At 50.6% G+C, this 16,817-nt stretch overlaps 1 protein-coding gene across 3 annotated transcripts in view; it reads left to right on the top strand.

Annotated features, from left to right (window-relative positions):
* The window catches only part of LOC125957128 (paired box protein Pax-3-like), a 48,525-nt gene that overhangs the window by 12,848 nt on the left and 18,860 nt on the right, over positions 1 to 16,817 (top strand). For all 3 annotated transcript variants that reach the window (XM_049689607.1, XM_049689608.1, XM_049689609.1), the window contains exon 2: positions 7,018 to 7,263. In XM_049689607.1, the coding sequence (XP_049545564.1) occupies positions 7,018 to 7,263 (246 nt within the window). The remainder of the gene's footprint in view (positions 1 to 7,017; positions 7,264 to 16,817) is intronic.

Genomic DNA, 16,817 nt, shown 5'->3' on the forward strand with positions numbered 1-16,817 from the left:
TGCGTGCGCAACATAAATTATCCTTCAATCATTAAGCTTTCAGGCCAGGACAGGTAGCAGCAGCAGCACCAACCATCAGCAATCAACAGCAAGGACAAGAGAAAGAGAGAGAGAGGAAAGAGACGAAATGCGCGCAACGTGTGTGTGTGCGTTGATGGTTGAGAGACAATTCCGAAAACAGGGTGTAAATGAATCTGTTCGATCCTTGATCGAACGTCGCCGTCATCGTCAGGGTGGGTGTTCGGCCTCGTCCGGTCTCGTCTCGGTCTCGGTCTCGGTCGCTGCCATCATTTGCCTGATCCAGTGCAGCCTTTCGAACGATCGAGTTCCCGTTTTTTTTTCCCTGGGAACAACTTTCCCGTGTCCCGCGTGTCCGTGTCCGGTGGCGTCCGGTTTTGGCGTTCGAGGCTTCCCCGGGTTCTCCGGTTTCGGATCTCCGGCGATCGTGGCGATCGTGCGCCAGGGAATTCCAGGAAATCTCCATAATGGGCGCAGATTACTCCGCGGAGTCGGAAGCGCTCGGTCCACTGTCCTTCGGTCCCACTTCTCGCTTTGCGTCTGGCTCCTTTCAATTTGCTTCACTGTTCCCGGTTTGGAATGCCAGCCAGCGTTCCGTTTTCGGGCGTCCCAAGGGATGCATGCGATTATGTGCCGCGAGTGCCCAGACACGTTACCGGCCAGACCAGACCGCGCTATGGAATCCTGTTCCCGTTGTTGCAGTCAACAGAGAGAAAAAAAGAGAGAGACAGAGACAGAGAGAGCGCGCGTGCATTGGTCTGGTTGCGTTTAATATGAAGTTAATCATTGTCCAGCGCAAACCGTAGGCGCGCTTTCAATTCCAAGCGTTTCTGTCCACCTCTCCCTTACACTTTACCCCCCTTTCCTACGCCCTGTATGAGGGCATGAGTGAAGGCGCACTCAATGGTCACCTTTATGTGGTCTAATCGCGGTGCTCCATCCAACCTTTCCATCATCTTGTGTCCGTGTGCTGTGCACGCAAAGCCGCACCACCGCCAAGCCAAACTCCTACTCCTGCTCCTTCTGCCCTGGCCCTTGCCGGACGGCGGATCGAGCATCATTAGCCGGTGATGCAATCCGCGGTCCCCGTTAGGTCCTCTACCTCGCAAGCCTCCGAGAAGCCACGGAAAGAATGTATTGCAAATGCATTTGTGCGAAATGTGCTGTTGTACCGCGACACACACACACACACACACACACACACCGTGGTCTGCGCTGGTCTCTGGGAGCATTCCACTCCGTCGCCTGCTTCTTTTGGTCGCATCTTTGTGGCCGTGTGGGTTTGTCGGCACACGCACAAATTATGCACCCGCGAGAAGACCCTTGGGCAGGCAGAGAGGAGAGAGAAGAGAGAGGTTGGAGAGAGGGAGCGGAGGCTGTGCATAAGGGTTACGTCGAGGGCAGTCATCACAATTATTATAAATAAATTAAAATGCGATTAACCGAACCCTTCTTCTCCCGGAGTGCACCGTGCACGCGCACGTTAATTCGCAACCCACCTCACCACCCCTCCCTTTAGCCTCCTCTCCCCTTGCGGTGGCCCCCTTTGTGAGAGAGGGTTGTGAGGTTGAGGTTGAGCTACCATACAATCACAACAGCATAAACCTCACGGAAATCATTACATGGTCACGATTGCAGCCGATTCCGCTTCAAATGTTGCAAATTGGCGATTCCCGGGTTGGGGCGAGCGGTTTGTAAGTTCACGTGCCAGACCAGCAGTAGTAGTAGTGGCCGAGCAGCCCAACAGCAACAACGATGGACAATCTGTATCTGCTCCGCGGTAAACGGACGGTGAGCATTGTTTTAACTGGCTTTGTGCAGTTAGACCATCGGTGTAATCTCATTTGGTGGTTGTGGACTTAGGGCGGCCGCAGGCCCCGCAACTGTCGCGCTCTTCTTCTTGGAAAAGAAAGGAAAAGGAACCGTTGCCGTCGTTCAAACTATTAGCTAAAAACCGGGGGAGCGACGGAAATTGAGTTAGTGACGTGGGGGACGCGGGATGGCATTTTTCCACGAAAATTCACACGCCACGTATTTGTTTTTATACAGTGACGGACGGACAACCAAATGATCGGACGCTTGATCAAATTACCAGCGCACTAAGAGGAAGTATAGTTGTTCCCAAACATCTCGCACGGAATGGTCCACTATGGTGTTGGGTTCTAGAAAGTTATAAACAATGCGACACCAGGAAAAGCATTCTCCAGCCTTAATATTTGCACAACTGTAATAGAACGCTATTATGGTATACAAAACGCTACATAAGCTGTATGGCTAGTGGTCTAATCTAGCGTTTTCTATCAAATGCTATCGATTTGATTTTAAATTAACCCAACTACCTTAAGTTTTTGTCTCGATCATTTTCTATTCTGCACAAATACATCTGTCTTCCAAGCAAATTCCTGCCATTTTTGCAGATAAAACCCTGCAGTGGTATTTTATTGGTTCTGAATGCGAACAGATTTTTGTTTATCATTGCTTTTGATACATCTAACCTCACTATGAACCGTTTATCGTAATTTTCTGACACTCAGTCAGTTCTGTTTAGTAACCTTTTGCAGTAAAAGCAAAAAATAAATAGACTTTTAAGCACCTTTCGGACTATTACCAAATTCTGTGCAGTTATCCACCATGTTTTTCTGTTTATTTATCTTAGATTGCGGTCAAAATGCTAGTAAAGATTCCTATCTTATTATTGTAGTATTTTATTTGGAGATCTGTTCGAAGTTTTACATCCCAATAATTGAAACAGTATTTGTATTATATTTGCCTCACATTTACATAAATGGTGAAGTATCGCGAGCTATCTTATCCCTCAGGTTTCTCAATCTGTAGTAGTCTCAAAAGTCATGTAAGTAAATTCAGATGTAATGGTCCTATTTGATCGTCCGATCCATTTGAAATGTACTCCTTGGAAAGCAGGTTTCTTAAGCGAATGATTTAAATGTATACTTAAAAGCACTTTTCAAAGGTCACATTACTACCAATAAATGCCACATAGTTTGGATTTTCCTCTGCTTAAAATGGCGAACAAATGGCTTCTTAATCAACCGAGTATGCGGACCTATTTAACTTTCCGTTGCTGTATTTAGCGCAAGGAAAAGAAGGAAAGCAAAGGAAGTGCCACCGGACCATGCCCGGTGTGTGGGAAATGATCCAGAATCTGCCATGCGTGTGTGTGTGTGTTTCAGGTCAATTAGTATTAGCCGCTCGTACGTCTACTAACTAGCGTATCCATATTGCACGCCGTTGGTCAGTGGTTCGCCTTTGTAGGTCATACCTGACCCAGCCAGTGCACGCCCGGGCCATTATTCCTGCCATCATCAATCATGTTCGAACAGCTCTATTAGTGATTGGCATCGGATTCAAGCCGGAAAAGCGCACCACACACACACAGGTACGCACATGCACGCGAGCTTTTCATTTAATTTTCAAAAGATAAACACATTTCCAAAGGGGCCAGTTACGGTCAGCCATGTTGCGGCTAGCTGGCTGGCCTCGTGCGGGAGGTTGTATAAATCGGGAAAGTCAGCGTTCGGCCACTCGCAGTCGGCAGTATTTCCATTCCCTCATTATTATCATCGAACGGAAACTCCCATCACCGGTTCCGGGCCTTCTACCAACCACCAGAGCCCCCTCCTTCTGGGCTAGGGAAGCCAACTTTGGCCGCCCGCTAGACGCTGGCCGCTGTGGCTGGCCAGCTGGCCAACAATCGTTATTCAATCCGCTGGCAAGTGCGTCACGGTGTACGGTGAAGGTTTTGCCCCGGCCAAGGCAAGGCAAGGCAACGAGCTTCGTAGTTGCTGTTGTTGGTGCGTTGCTGACCATCCCCACACCCCATCCACTGGCTGACCATCGGACTGCGTGGAGGTGTGAAAATCATTTAGTCGAAGTCAGCAGAAGGCCAACCAGAAGCCATCGAGCAAAGTAAATGCCGGAGGGGGCGGGAAAACCCCACACGGGCCCTTCCAACCCCTTTTTCCAGGGCCGTTTGAAATCGATTTTTCTCTCGTTAAACACTCGGATGGAATGGAATGATCATTTCATGGATGTGGTGAAAAGTCAGCGATAGAGTTGCTATCAAAACAAACGCGACTACACAATTTAGAAGCTTCCAGTAAATATACTCCCGGGTCCAGGCCTTGCCTTTGGCCTCATGTTAACTGGTGCACACTAACCCCCCTGTGGCTGGACACCCCGTTCACCTTTTGCTGCTTTCACTGCTTTACGTTTCGCAGAATGGGTTAACACCGACTGGAGGAGGTTCCTTCCTGGGGCATATTATGTTGCACCCCCCCCGGGCGGTGCATCAACAGTTGTAAGGATGTTTCTCAGAAACAGAGGGCCCCGTTTGTTGCTGTTCGTAGCAGATTAAAGGGACCGGATTGACCCAGAAATGGGCCGCTGCCGACTCCCAGGATCCCCTTTGCTAATCAAATAGAGAAAAGGAAGAAAAAAAAAAAGACAAGCTGTAGCTACTGGTGCTACGGATGTGCGGAACTCTCTCACAGTAGTACATCATCATCCATTCCATTCCGAATCGTAGCTGCATAATATGCTGGCTCGTCGCAACATTAATCAATCGTGCAACGAGCAACGAGCACTGCCGGCGATGATTGTGGTCTCATTATTTCGCTTGTTGCAATCACTTGTTGAGAAAACTGAAATGAAGCGAAACATTAGAGCTTCCTGTGTGAGAAAAGCGGAAAGCACATACACACACACATGCATACAAGACCGGATGCAAATGCTGCAAAACTTCACTCTCCGGTCTGCGTCGGCATCAATTATGCTACGCATCTTCCTGTTGTGCGCCATCATCATGATGGCAACTCCGTATGCGAAACAATGCTGCGAGAAAGAGAGAGACAGCCAAAGACGGTCCCGATACACAACGAAGTCAATAGTGCGTTTGATGTTGGCCGGCGGCTGATCCAGGTGAAGCGCGTCTCTGACGTCGTCGTCGTCGCGACGTTGCGAAGCGATGATTTACAATTCAAAACATTCGATCATATCCAGCGTGTGACATCGTGTCGTTAGGGCTTTCCTTCCCGGCCTCCAAAAAACGGATGAACGTGCTTCCTTCCTGTCCGTGTCCGTGTCCGTGTGGCCGTGTGTGCGCGAGATCGCGGGCGCCCAATTGCCCAAAAGTGCTTTTCGTCCGTCCAATTTCGTAATGAAGATGTCGCAAACTGCCAACTGCATCGGTCGACTTCGGTTTTGAACCGCAACGGAAAAGGGTTCGAGAGCATCCTTTTCCTTTCCCTTTCCATGGGGAGCCTTTTTGCTTTATCAATCTTCCTTCTCTCTCTCTCTTTTTCTGGTTTTCCTACGAATGAGCATAAATAATCTTCAACTTGGCGGCGGCGGCAGCATGTAATCCAGCGCCAATCCGCCAGATTCCGGGCCTCTCGAACGAGAGAAAGAGAGAGAGAGAGCAACCTTCGTCGGCAGGGAGCCATGATTGTTCATTCAGTTGTCAATAAATTTAATGAAAATATTACACAAATATAAATATTAAAACAATTGTACTCGATCAATCGCGTCCCGTGTCTCTCGATCGCCGCTCGGTCTTGCCGGTTTGGTGGGAATCAAGAGCCGCCTTTACCGACGGCAAGTCAGACCGTCCAGGAGCCAGGACCACTCTTGGTTCTCAGGCCGGCGTTCCTACGATTATGCGTATTATGCTCTTATTGATAGGAAAAGCGTATTTTATTGGTGGCCAATAGTAGCCAGTGGCCGCACAACAGCGGAAGCGCACTCCACAGAGACCAGGCCAGGCCAGACCAGGCCAGGTAGAAGGAAGCATAAATTGTCCCAGTGACGGTTCCGTTTTAGGGAAACGGTTGCAAGCGTCCTCTGCGCTGGATCGCGGACCGTTCTACGGTTCATTCATGCTCGCTTCGCAATGTCTCAATGTTTAGCCGATCATCATCTTCCAGCAGCAGCATAAGAAGCACCGCGAAAGCATAATCGCCTTTGCGCTCCCCTTTTTTACTTCTTCTTCGAGCACAGTAGCAGCAGCAGCAGTCCTTCGTTTGATTTTGCAATAAATTTTTGACATTGCATATCTCGGCCACGGCCACAGGAGGGAGGAGTGCGCGTCTGACAAAGAAGCTTCGCTGTCGTTGCGTCCCTCACAAACAAACAAAAAAAAACAGTGCACCGGAATCGCGTGGTGCAACCGAGGGGGGAAGTGCATTCGGCGTCAGTCAGTGTATAAAATGCATGCTCGGCGGCGAGCATTGGCATGCGCATACACACAACGGCACGGCGACAAAGCAAGTTGTTCATTTTTACACGTCCCACTCAGGCTGCAACTGGCCGCAAGGATATATACGGTTCTATTGTTTTACGATGTCGGCTGGCGGCGTTTGGAAGTGTTTTTTTTGTGCGCGCCTAGCCCCGTGGAGGCGGCAGCAGCGGCGGCGCCATGTGCTGCTGTGGCCAACACTTGAAGAAAGGTGTTCGATTTCGTGCCGACGGACATGTCATTCGGCGCCCGGCCATTCCCAGGAACGTGAAAAAAGAGGGGCGCAAAAGAGGGAATGTGCATTTTATGTGCTACTGTATTTATGGAGAATTCTCGCCTCTTTTTTTTTGTTGCTGTCTTACGCTGTTTGTTATACGGTTGTGAGCGGTTCTGGCGATAGAACACATTCGTTTCACCAGTGAAGCGAAGAAAGGCAAAAAAGAAGAACAAAAAAAAACTCATGAGAAACTCATGCTAACGAGCATATATATTCATTCCCCAAGAGCGAGACACATTTAACCTTGCAGCAGCAGCAGCAGCAGCTGATGTATAATCGATCGACGATTGATGTCGATCCGCATATCAAATGTGTGTGTGTGCGTGTGTATGTTTGGGGATAGAACAATAGGTCAGCGCATAGGACACATAATAATTATGCTGCAACCATGTACAATCTATATATTCCTCAACATAAAAACAAAAAGTCAATAACATAATTTTCCCCGTTTTTTTTTCTTCCCCCCCAGTTGGTCTGTCACCGAACCTCCCGTCCCCTGGTGCGGTGCAACCGACGGCGGCGACGACGACGAATCTGTTCGGTGCGGCGGCAGCTGCGGCCGCAGCTGGAGCGGCCGGTTCAGCGGCCAACGCACACGCCCTGGCCGGTCTCGTCTCGCAACATCGGCTGCTGGAGTTGTCGCGCTTCGGACTGCGGGGTTACGATCTGGCGCAGCATATGCTCACCCAGCAGGGTGCGGTATCGAAGCTACTAGGTAAGTCCCTTAGTGTGTGTGTGAATGTCCAGTATCACCATCATCATCATCATCATCGTCACCATCGCCACCACCAACAGTTTAATGCTTCTTTTTTTTTTTTCTTCGACCGATCGAGACCGAGGCGCATAAAAGGGCGGTTCCCCAACAGCACGATTGACACGTTGGAAGATCAGCTGGTCCTCCGGGTTTTTTTTTTAAAAAGGAAGGGGAGAAGTATCAATGTCTGAATGGTCTGAGTCCCTCCTTCTTTTCCTCTTCCTTTTTGGATGCCGTGGGACGGGGTGGAAAACATAACGAGCGGGAAGAAACGATCGGGTGTAATATAATCATAACTTGCCAACATTATCGTCATAACTCATGGAGCGCTCCGCGTCTGTCCGTCCGTCCGTCAATGGGAAGCCGCGAACCGATGTACCGCGGACAAGGGGGGATATCTCGATAATGCAAAGTATTCAAATTATAGTGTTTAATGCTGAACGCTCCGGTTTCGGTTTCGGTTTTCGGCTGCTGTTCATGCTGCTGCTGCTGCTGCGGCCTTTCTCCTTTCTTCTTGGCTTTCTTTGCGGTCGCTTTTCCTCCACCCCTCAGTTTTCGAGATCAAAACGCTTTTTATTTGTTTCCTAACACCTCGAACCGCTCGAAGCGAATAGTAAACATTGTAGAGCGCATTAATGATAGGGGTGTGTGTGTGCGACGGTATAGAGCGAGAGAGACAGAAAAAAGTCAGTTGCATCTTCAAATGGCACCGCCTGCTGCCTGGTACCCCATCATTATGCGCGGTGGGGTTTTTATGCTCCACTGCAAACGACAAAAGGTAGTACCACTAGAAACTAGAATCCCACACACAAAACGGCAATTGCCGAGTCCGGCGGCGTGACGACCAACACTCCAAACGCCCGAGAAACTCGAGAATGAATGTTTTTCCGCTAATAATGCAATTTGTCCTTTCGTCTTCGCCCGTTTTTGGGGACCATTTTTGGGGGGAAAGCCCTTTTTGGGGGAAAGGCATCGCTATCGGAAGTCAACAAAAAACGGTTCATTAGCATATTTTTGGCGACTCCAAAGCATCATAAAACCCCCGAAAAACCGAACGGATGAACGGAAAGCTCATCGGCGGTTTGCGCACATTTCCTTTTCTCATAAATGTTAGTCAGTTAGGAGTTGGGTGTTTGGATTTATGAACCTTGGAAGCTTTTTGTGCCAGAATGAAGTACTTTCCGTGGGGGTTCAGAGGTCCAAAGGAACCCCTTTGATTCGTCAAACACGGGGACTCCGTGCCCGTTTCGGTTCCTAAACGCTGGAACCATCAATTACGGCACATAAAGGAGCGGTTGAACCGGGAAAAGCGGCCGCCATGGCGTCGGTTCGCAATGACTTGTTCCGTCTGCGTCTTCTGATATCTTATTCCTTTCTTCTGTTGCTGCTGCTGCTGCTGCTGCTGTTGCTGCTGGAGCTTCTGTCGATGTATTCAAATACATGAAAGGATCACAGCAAAACACACATTATCTAGCGCCATAAATCTAATCTTTGATGCACGATCGCCGGCATCGCGGCCCTCTCTCTACATGGCGTGTAAGAGCGTTTATACACTTCACACCTGGGCTGCACCAAGGAAGGAGATGCACCGCAACTTGACCTCCGACCATTAATAACCCCATCCCGGACAATTAACCATCGCTAAGCCTGGTCATTATCGGTGGCACTCGCCCGTGTGTGTGTGTGTGTGAATGGATGCAACCAGCCAGCCAGCCAGCCAGCCAGCATTTTTTTTCCCTCCGGAAGAGCAAATGTGTTGCTGCATAAATAAATATTTATGCGCTACACATAATTTCCTAAATTAAAAACAAACATCCCAGCTACTCCTTCTTCCCACTCTCTTCCCCCCCTGAGGTGCATTGACGGCGTCAGTGGTCACGCCCCAGGTCGTCAGGCAGACGACACGCGCATTGTAGCTGCGACCACGAAGCATGAGATCGCAAAAGCGTCCGCGTGTGTAAACGTTTTGTACGGTAGTTGTGTGTTTCGGTTTCGACATGCAGTTAACATGCAGCCACGGCTCCTCTTTGGCAGCAATATGTTGTATACATTGTTTAACAATGAGATGGCCTTCGAAGGAACGAAGTTGTTGCCGCAACGGTCCGGGCCCATGATGGGTTGACATCGAGTTTCCATGAATGGTGGTGCCGGTTCGCGTGTTGTCGTGGTTTTGTCACATCACAATGACGGCAGAGTGAACAGTGAATGCAACAGAAGCGCCAGAAGCTCCGGAATAGAATTCGATCTAAACGTAAACCAGCTACAGCTTCATGTTTTATGCATGAAAACCACCAATAATGCACCAACAGTTTGCACAGCTCATGCAGCTGCACCACCACCTCGATGAACCTGTGAAGCGCAAACACTAATCCCGCTCAATAGCTGCAGCAGCAGCAACAGCAGCAGCAACAGCGACCTTTACCAAGCGACATAAACCTGCCAATAACTCTTTGCCTTACCCGAAGACTCCGAAAAGGTACGCGGTGTGGTGCTAATGAGTGGCAAATTCGCCAAACGATCCGTTGTTGGCATTGTTATTGGTCGTAGTTGGCGTTGGCATCCACTTTTCGCAGTGGTGCAAAAATTTGTTATGATTTGTCAAAATAATACCACCCAAGCGGTCGCGACCGACACTTTATGCACCACCAAACGGTGGTCGGTTTGATGCACCTCGTGGGGAGTTGGTGACCACCACCGTTGGCACCAGTACACCGGGCATGGCCATGTTTTGCATAAACCAGACCATGAACAGTCAACGACGCCAGCGACGACGAACGAACGAACGAACCGTTGGCTGTTGTTGTGCGGCGCAGATTATCTCAATTTTATGCAAACAGTTTTCCACCACCACCACCACCCATGGTGCAGGGTGTTATCCAATTTCCTTCTGCCACCAAGGGCGTCATTCGCGTCGCCATCGCCATCGTCGTCGTCACCGTCGTCATCGTTGTAATTGTTTCATTGTAAAGAGAATCTTTTGTTACGGGAGGGGCGGAGGAGCTGCTTTGGGAAACAAACATTGATTTCCGTAGCTGAGGAGTTTCCCGCTTTTCCGGCCCGCTAGGGGCAACAGCGCGTTCCCGTGACGGATTGGATCAAAGTCGCTACAAACGTGTCTTTCCTCCTACAGCTACTGCTACTGCTGCTGCTGATTGTAATCGATTTTGAATTGCTTCAATTGTTGTACGTTTAAGGTTAGGGTCGTTAAAGGGAGGAGAGCTGGTGTTTGCTTAGCTAAGAAGGGGTGTTGAGATTAGAGATGGCGGTCGGCCACCGTTGTTGTATTGTCCGGTGAGAAGCGTTGCGATGCAATTCAAGTGCATGTTGCAGATGCGATCTACTGCATGGCCCCTAAAGGCCAACGTCATCTATTAATGCAAGTTGTCTCCTCTAATGCTAGGTTATGGTTGTTGTTTTGACCCGGGCCCCCGGTGGAATCGGTGTAAGAAGCGCAACTGGAACGTGTCTGGTCTGGAGTTTCTTCGGTGAAACCCGGCAATTTCTCACAAACCGAAAGCAAGGAAGGGATGCAAATTATGATTATGCGCTAGAAGACCGCCCTCGTTCCACTGCGGGAGAACCTTATATACCGAGTTTTCGAGTCGAGTCGACGGACCAAATGACCATCATTTTGAGTCCCTCCTCCACCCCTCACCATCGTCTAGGTTTTTGGGAGGATTCGTGGATTCCACCAGGGGGCTCGAGCAACTAATTTGCATCGCGATCTTCTCCGCGCGCCTTTATCGGTCTTCGATCCTTCACGGGAGAGCTAAACGATTGCCAATCGAATCGACCCCGCCGAAGCGTGTTCATCCTTCGGATTTCTATCCCTCCATCCCCTTCTTTCCTGGAGGATTTAATTTTGTTTGTTTTTACACCGATACGGACTGCGTGGCGTGGCGTGGCGCGATCATCGCATCGCATCGCGAGAGGGATAATTAACTGCGTCTGCCACGGTTTTTGGAGGTTTGGCCGCCGCTTGACCGAACGAACATTGTTGCTTCCTTCGCGCTGCCGGTCTCTTCCTCTTGAATTCACACTTTCGCTGACAGCACGTGGTCCCTGCTGTGCTGCTATGCTATGGTCCTTCCACCAAAAAAACAGAAAAAGCCGCCAATCGGCCGCCAATCTACCCGTCGACAGCGCTTGTTTGTTTTGCCGCGGATAACGCCTCCGAACGGCAGCAACAGCAGCCCCAGGAGCAGCAGCATCGCTGATCGTCCTGCAACGATACGCACGCCCGAAAGCATACCAACCAATTAGCATATCAAAGTGTGGTACGACCGTTGCGAACACACGCACAGACGCACGGGCACGGGCATGGGCACGATGGCCGGCGAAAGAGTTATGAGGATAAAACGGTTAAGGTGGAAACTACCAACCAACACCGGCGGACTGGCGGATGCCAACGACGTTCAGCTGCTGCTGGCCCCCTTCTTCGTGGTCCATAAATTCGTCGTCGGCTCCTCTCGTCTCGTATCACCACCATCATCACCACATCATCATCTGCGATGGGCGATTCCATCATAATTTGCTTCCATTCCGCCCCATTTGCTCCAACCGTTCGCTTTCGGTCCGTGCTCGTGGATTGCCCCGTTGATGATGTCCCCAAAAGAAAACAAGGCAGCCCCGCACTCTGTCTGTCACTTTTACTTCGTTCATTAGCATCGCTGAATGGGGGGGTCTTTTGGTGATCGATAGCGATCGAACGATCGGCGGCCAACCAACCATTTATGAGACCGAAGCAGAGGCCGATCGGATGATAAAAAGAGAGAGAGAGAGAGAGAGGGAGAGAGGCCGTTTGGCACGAGGCCGTTTCATCAAATCATCACGTGACAATCCGGGGGGTTTTGTATTTTTTGCTGCAGACTCACATAAATGGTCAAAAGCAACAGCGAATCCCAGCGCTCCTTTTATGCTCCTTCAGCAACAGAAACAACACCACATCCCGAAAGGCAAAAAGGGATGAACGTTGGGATGCCGCCCCGAGTAATTGTAGAGTACAATTGAAAAATTATGCTACAATTAATTTAGATAGCGATCGTTACATTACTTCGGCTTGTTAGAAGCCCTCGAGCCCGGGCCGGGGAGGAGAGGTGGGTTATTATCCGTTATGCGTTACCTCCTTGCGCTCGCGACGCAATTGCACCTGGCAGTGCATGACTCCACGCGTCTGTGTGTGTGTGTGTGTGCACCAAGAGGAGGAACAGGAGACAGAAGGAGGTTTTCAAAATGTGAGAATAATGCCTTCAAGTATCAATTGTTAATGGTAATTTATTCACACCTTCCTACCATTTAAACCGTTTCGGGGGCCACCACTACCACCATCACATTCCTTTTGCTGCGTCCTCTGCTCCTTCTGCTGCTGCTGCGGTTGTGGTTCTTTTGGTTTTCGCTTTTCCGACCATTCGCCATTCTGCCCGTTGCTATGCTTTCCAGGAGAGGGTTCTCAGAGCTTTAGCAGCCCCTGAAGAGAAGGGCAGAGAGGATGCTTTGGTTTGGTGCTCAACAACAACAACAACATCTGATCTGTTTTCATCTTTCCGGAGGGTCACCTCCTCCGGCTGTACTTATCATCCCTTAACCCCTTTCCCCTTTCGTGCTGACTCGTTTGCTTTTGTTAAATAAAATATAATTTGTACAAAATGCAGGGAGCATTTTAATTGAATTATACATTGCATTCATATCTCGCTCGGCCGATCACTCGGATAAGGACGGTGGCTGGGGTGGGAAGGTGAGAAAACAATGTACCGAAAAGGGTTGAGGAGGGGGAGTAGAAAGCATATGTTGCCGATGTTACGTGCGGTGGGGCAGGAAAAATGTGAATGAAATGTGTCGTCGCATCGCGAACTAACAATTGGCGTCTGGCCTGGTCACCTGCAACAACCAAGCCGCCTGCCTGCCTGCCAGCAAGATGACAGATGGCATTGTAGCCGGTCGGTCAGTTGGTCAGTTGCCAGTGTTTTTAGCTTTTGTTTTGTTTTATTTTCGATGCACCACCCCAAGTACCAGGTGGTAATCCAGAGTGGCGAGAGCAGTAATGGTTGGCTTATGGCGTGTGTGTGTGAAACACCAACATTAACGATCGTTCGATGTCACTACCAGATGATGATGCGCCAACGGGGGTTGACATCTTCATTATCGACCTCAATTCGAGGTGCTTCACTACTGCGTGAGCAGAGCAAATGAGCGTTCTGTCTCACTACTGCTGGTGGTAGGTTCGTTTGACAACCGCCACTTCCATCTGCCCACCTGACAAGCCTGGACACAAAACAAAGCAACAAGCCGCCGGCCGCGATGGTGACGACGGTCCATAAAATACTGCTGCACATTGTATGCAAATCGGTCGATCATCATCATCATCATCATCATGGTCGAGTGGCCGAAACATCCGTCCTCCCACCGGTATGGTGGGACTGTGGACCGTACAGCGCCGGTCGTTTGATCGCGATTGAAGTAGCAACAGCAGCAGCAGCATCATCATCATCATCATCATGGTCGAGTGGCCGAAACATCCGTCCTCCCACCGGTACGGTGGGACGGTGGACCGTACAGTGCCGCTCGTTTGATCGCGATTGAAGTAACAGCAGCAACAGCAGCATCATCATCGTCATCATGTCGACGATTGATTTGACACCGTAAATCAAACGCGGAACGCGGGTGACATCCGATCTCGTCTGACAGCTTCTAATGAATATTCATTGCTCCCTTGCTCGCGTGTGCGCGCGTGTGTGTGTGCACACGTGATAACTGATATGTAATTCGGACATCGATTGGTCGTCGGTCGCCGGTAGATGCCGCGATGAGATGTCCGGGACCACCCCGGAATGTCGTGGTACCGGACCTCCTTCAATCCATCAATTTGGGGTCGCAATGGGAGGAGAAAAAAAATTAGATCGCGATGCTAATGTGCGGTTGTCGCTGTCGGAGCGGTACTCGAATCTCGAGTAATTGAACGGCATTGAGCGATGTGATGTCGAATGATCACCACGACGATGCCGTCTAGCGTGACATTCGAGACTCTCTCGAGGACTCGTTGGAGGAATATTAAAGTGTTTTGTGGCCCCCAAAAATTCTAGAACCGCAGAAAACGGCGGACAATCGAATCGGGGTTGGTGATTAAATAGCCTTTTTTTGGGGGGGTCCGATCCGATTTTTTTGGGTGGCTTTGCAGTCCGATCGCGCGATGGAATTTGTTGTCCCTAAAAAACAAAAAAAAATTGGAAAAAAAATCTAAAAGGGACCCCACAATGACGCATAATGAATGACTACGGTTGGCTACCGCCGCGCGATCATTGCGCTCGACACGCGATCACCCCTTTTCCTGGGGTTCGCTGGCTACTGACCCTTTCACGTGAAGCCTCCCCCCCAAAAAAAAAATTTTTTTGAGAAAGGGGTTATTAAAGGGATTGAATATTTTATTAAGCCTCCCCAAAAAGACGACGACGACGAGATTGTAGCTTCGTGACTTTGATGCAAACCGTTCCCCTGGCCCGGTTCGTGGCTGTCCAGGCCAATGGATTACGATGCCACACGCACGGAGAGACGGTTTTGGGCCGGCCGGATGTACGAAAATTGTCGATTAACTCCGGCAGAGCGGACGGACGGACACACGAAGACGAAGCCAAAGAATGCTAATTGTTACTAAACGCTCTCGAAGGCGCTCGAGCGCCGCTCTCGGGGTCTCGGTTGAGATCACAGAATAGATCATTCCCCCCCCCCCTATTGCCCGCGGGGGGATTCCGTATTTCAAATTAAAGAATCCAGCTCCCGGAGTCCCAGATTGGCAGATTTCGGGTGTGTTTGTGTGTCCCGTTAAGGTAGAACACCGATCATCGCCTCGATGATCACTAAGACCGGAAGCTTTCGGCGGCGCGATCGTCGATCTGTCGGCACCGACGGTTCTTGCCAGGCCAGGCCAGGCTATTGGCGCAGTCTCTGATCTCTGTCGATTGCACAGCGGGTGATGGCGATCGTTGTTCGCAGCGTGGCGCGCCGCGAACCCGGTAGCGCACCACCTGCCGCGCTAACAACAGCAACAACCCCGGGGCCTGGAGTGTGCGCACGAGTTTGACTGCACACCGGGCCACCGGTATGCCCTGGAGCTGGAGCCGATTGGTGCTGGCTCGTTCCGGAAATGACACACCATGGCGCATGGCAGGCGCAGGTGAACTTCGATCCTCGGTTCCCCGTTCGATCGAAACGTAATCAGCATCAGCGCCTGAGCGTAATTTCAGCATCGATCAATCGAATCCGCGCCTGCCGGCCTGCGCGCCGATCGGTCGGTATGCCGTTAGGGAACGCAAAACCAATTTGGTTCATTCGTCGCAGCATAGTTGGATGCCACGGACCATCCGCACCACCAACTCCGGATTGCGACGCGATGTTGGTGGTCCTCGGGGTTTCCTTCGGCTCCCGCTGACGCTTAACTATCGGCACGCAGTCCCTGGCCGGGCAGATGGCCGACCGCGCCGGTGGTGTAAGTGTATCATTTAGATCCGCCCTCCTGTGGTCGTCTTGTTCTCTCTTGCCAGAAGGGCTCGGATCGGAGCAGCGGTGCCTGTGACGGTGCAGTTTCTGGTTCTTGGCCACTGGCCACGGAGAGCCTCGCGATACACGATCCACGGCGCTGTCCACGAGCGACCGCAGACGCAGCAGCAACTGACAAAATCCTTCGGGACATTAAAATGCTATAAATCATCTGTTTGTACCGAGGCGCGCCGTGGCCACACGGCCGGGCAATTAATTAGATTAAACAAGAGGAAGAGGAGCACCCGGGCCTCTGGATTGTAGTAAACCAAAACCAGCGAACGAGCGACGTCACTCGCGGGGCTCGCAAAAACAAAAACGGAAAGAGAAAAAGAGAGAGAGAAGCGAAGCGGAAATCGCCAGCAAACCCTTGAGGGGCCTTATAAATATGCAAGCGCGGAACCCGGGCCGCGGATCGCAATGCACGGTGCAACGCGCGACACAGACAAGAAGTAGAGATCTGCAGCCGGCACCGCGGGCCCATACCTCCTCCCCCTAGACCAGACCAGACCAGACCAGACCAGAGCAGAGAACATTAGCAATCATCAATCGATCCCGTTTCGGTTGATCGATCGGATCGCGAATCGGATGGCAGGATCGATGGCCGGTGCCGGTCTGGATGGTCTGGAGTAGCAGCAGCAACAGCAGCAGCAATCGCTATCTAATGACGAAGATCAGAACTCCGTGTCGTTCTATTGCGAGAGCGTTTCGCGAAAAACGTTTCCCGTCATGGACGTCGATCGCGACGCTTTACGCACGACGTCGACGACGTCGAATCGAAAACGTCGAATCGAAGACGTCGTCAGATCGCTTTCTGTGGTGCGTTGCTCATCCCCCATAGATGATCCTCGGCTGCTTTTGCTGCTGTTGCTGCTGTTGCTGGCTGGCCGGCAAGGTGCCTGGTGCCGGTTTTGTCAGAAGAAACCGCACACAGGAAGCCGGAAGGCATATATTTTAGGAGAACGGCCAGGAAGCAGCGATGGTCT

This window comes from Anopheles darlingi, chromosome 3, assembly GCF_943734745.1.
Source record: "Anopheles darlingi chromosome 3, idAnoDarlMG_H_01, whole genome shotgun sequence".
In the NCBI taxonomy this organism is placed as follows: domain Eukaryota; kingdom Metazoa; phylum Arthropoda; class Insecta; order Diptera; family Culicidae; genus Anopheles; species Anopheles darlingi.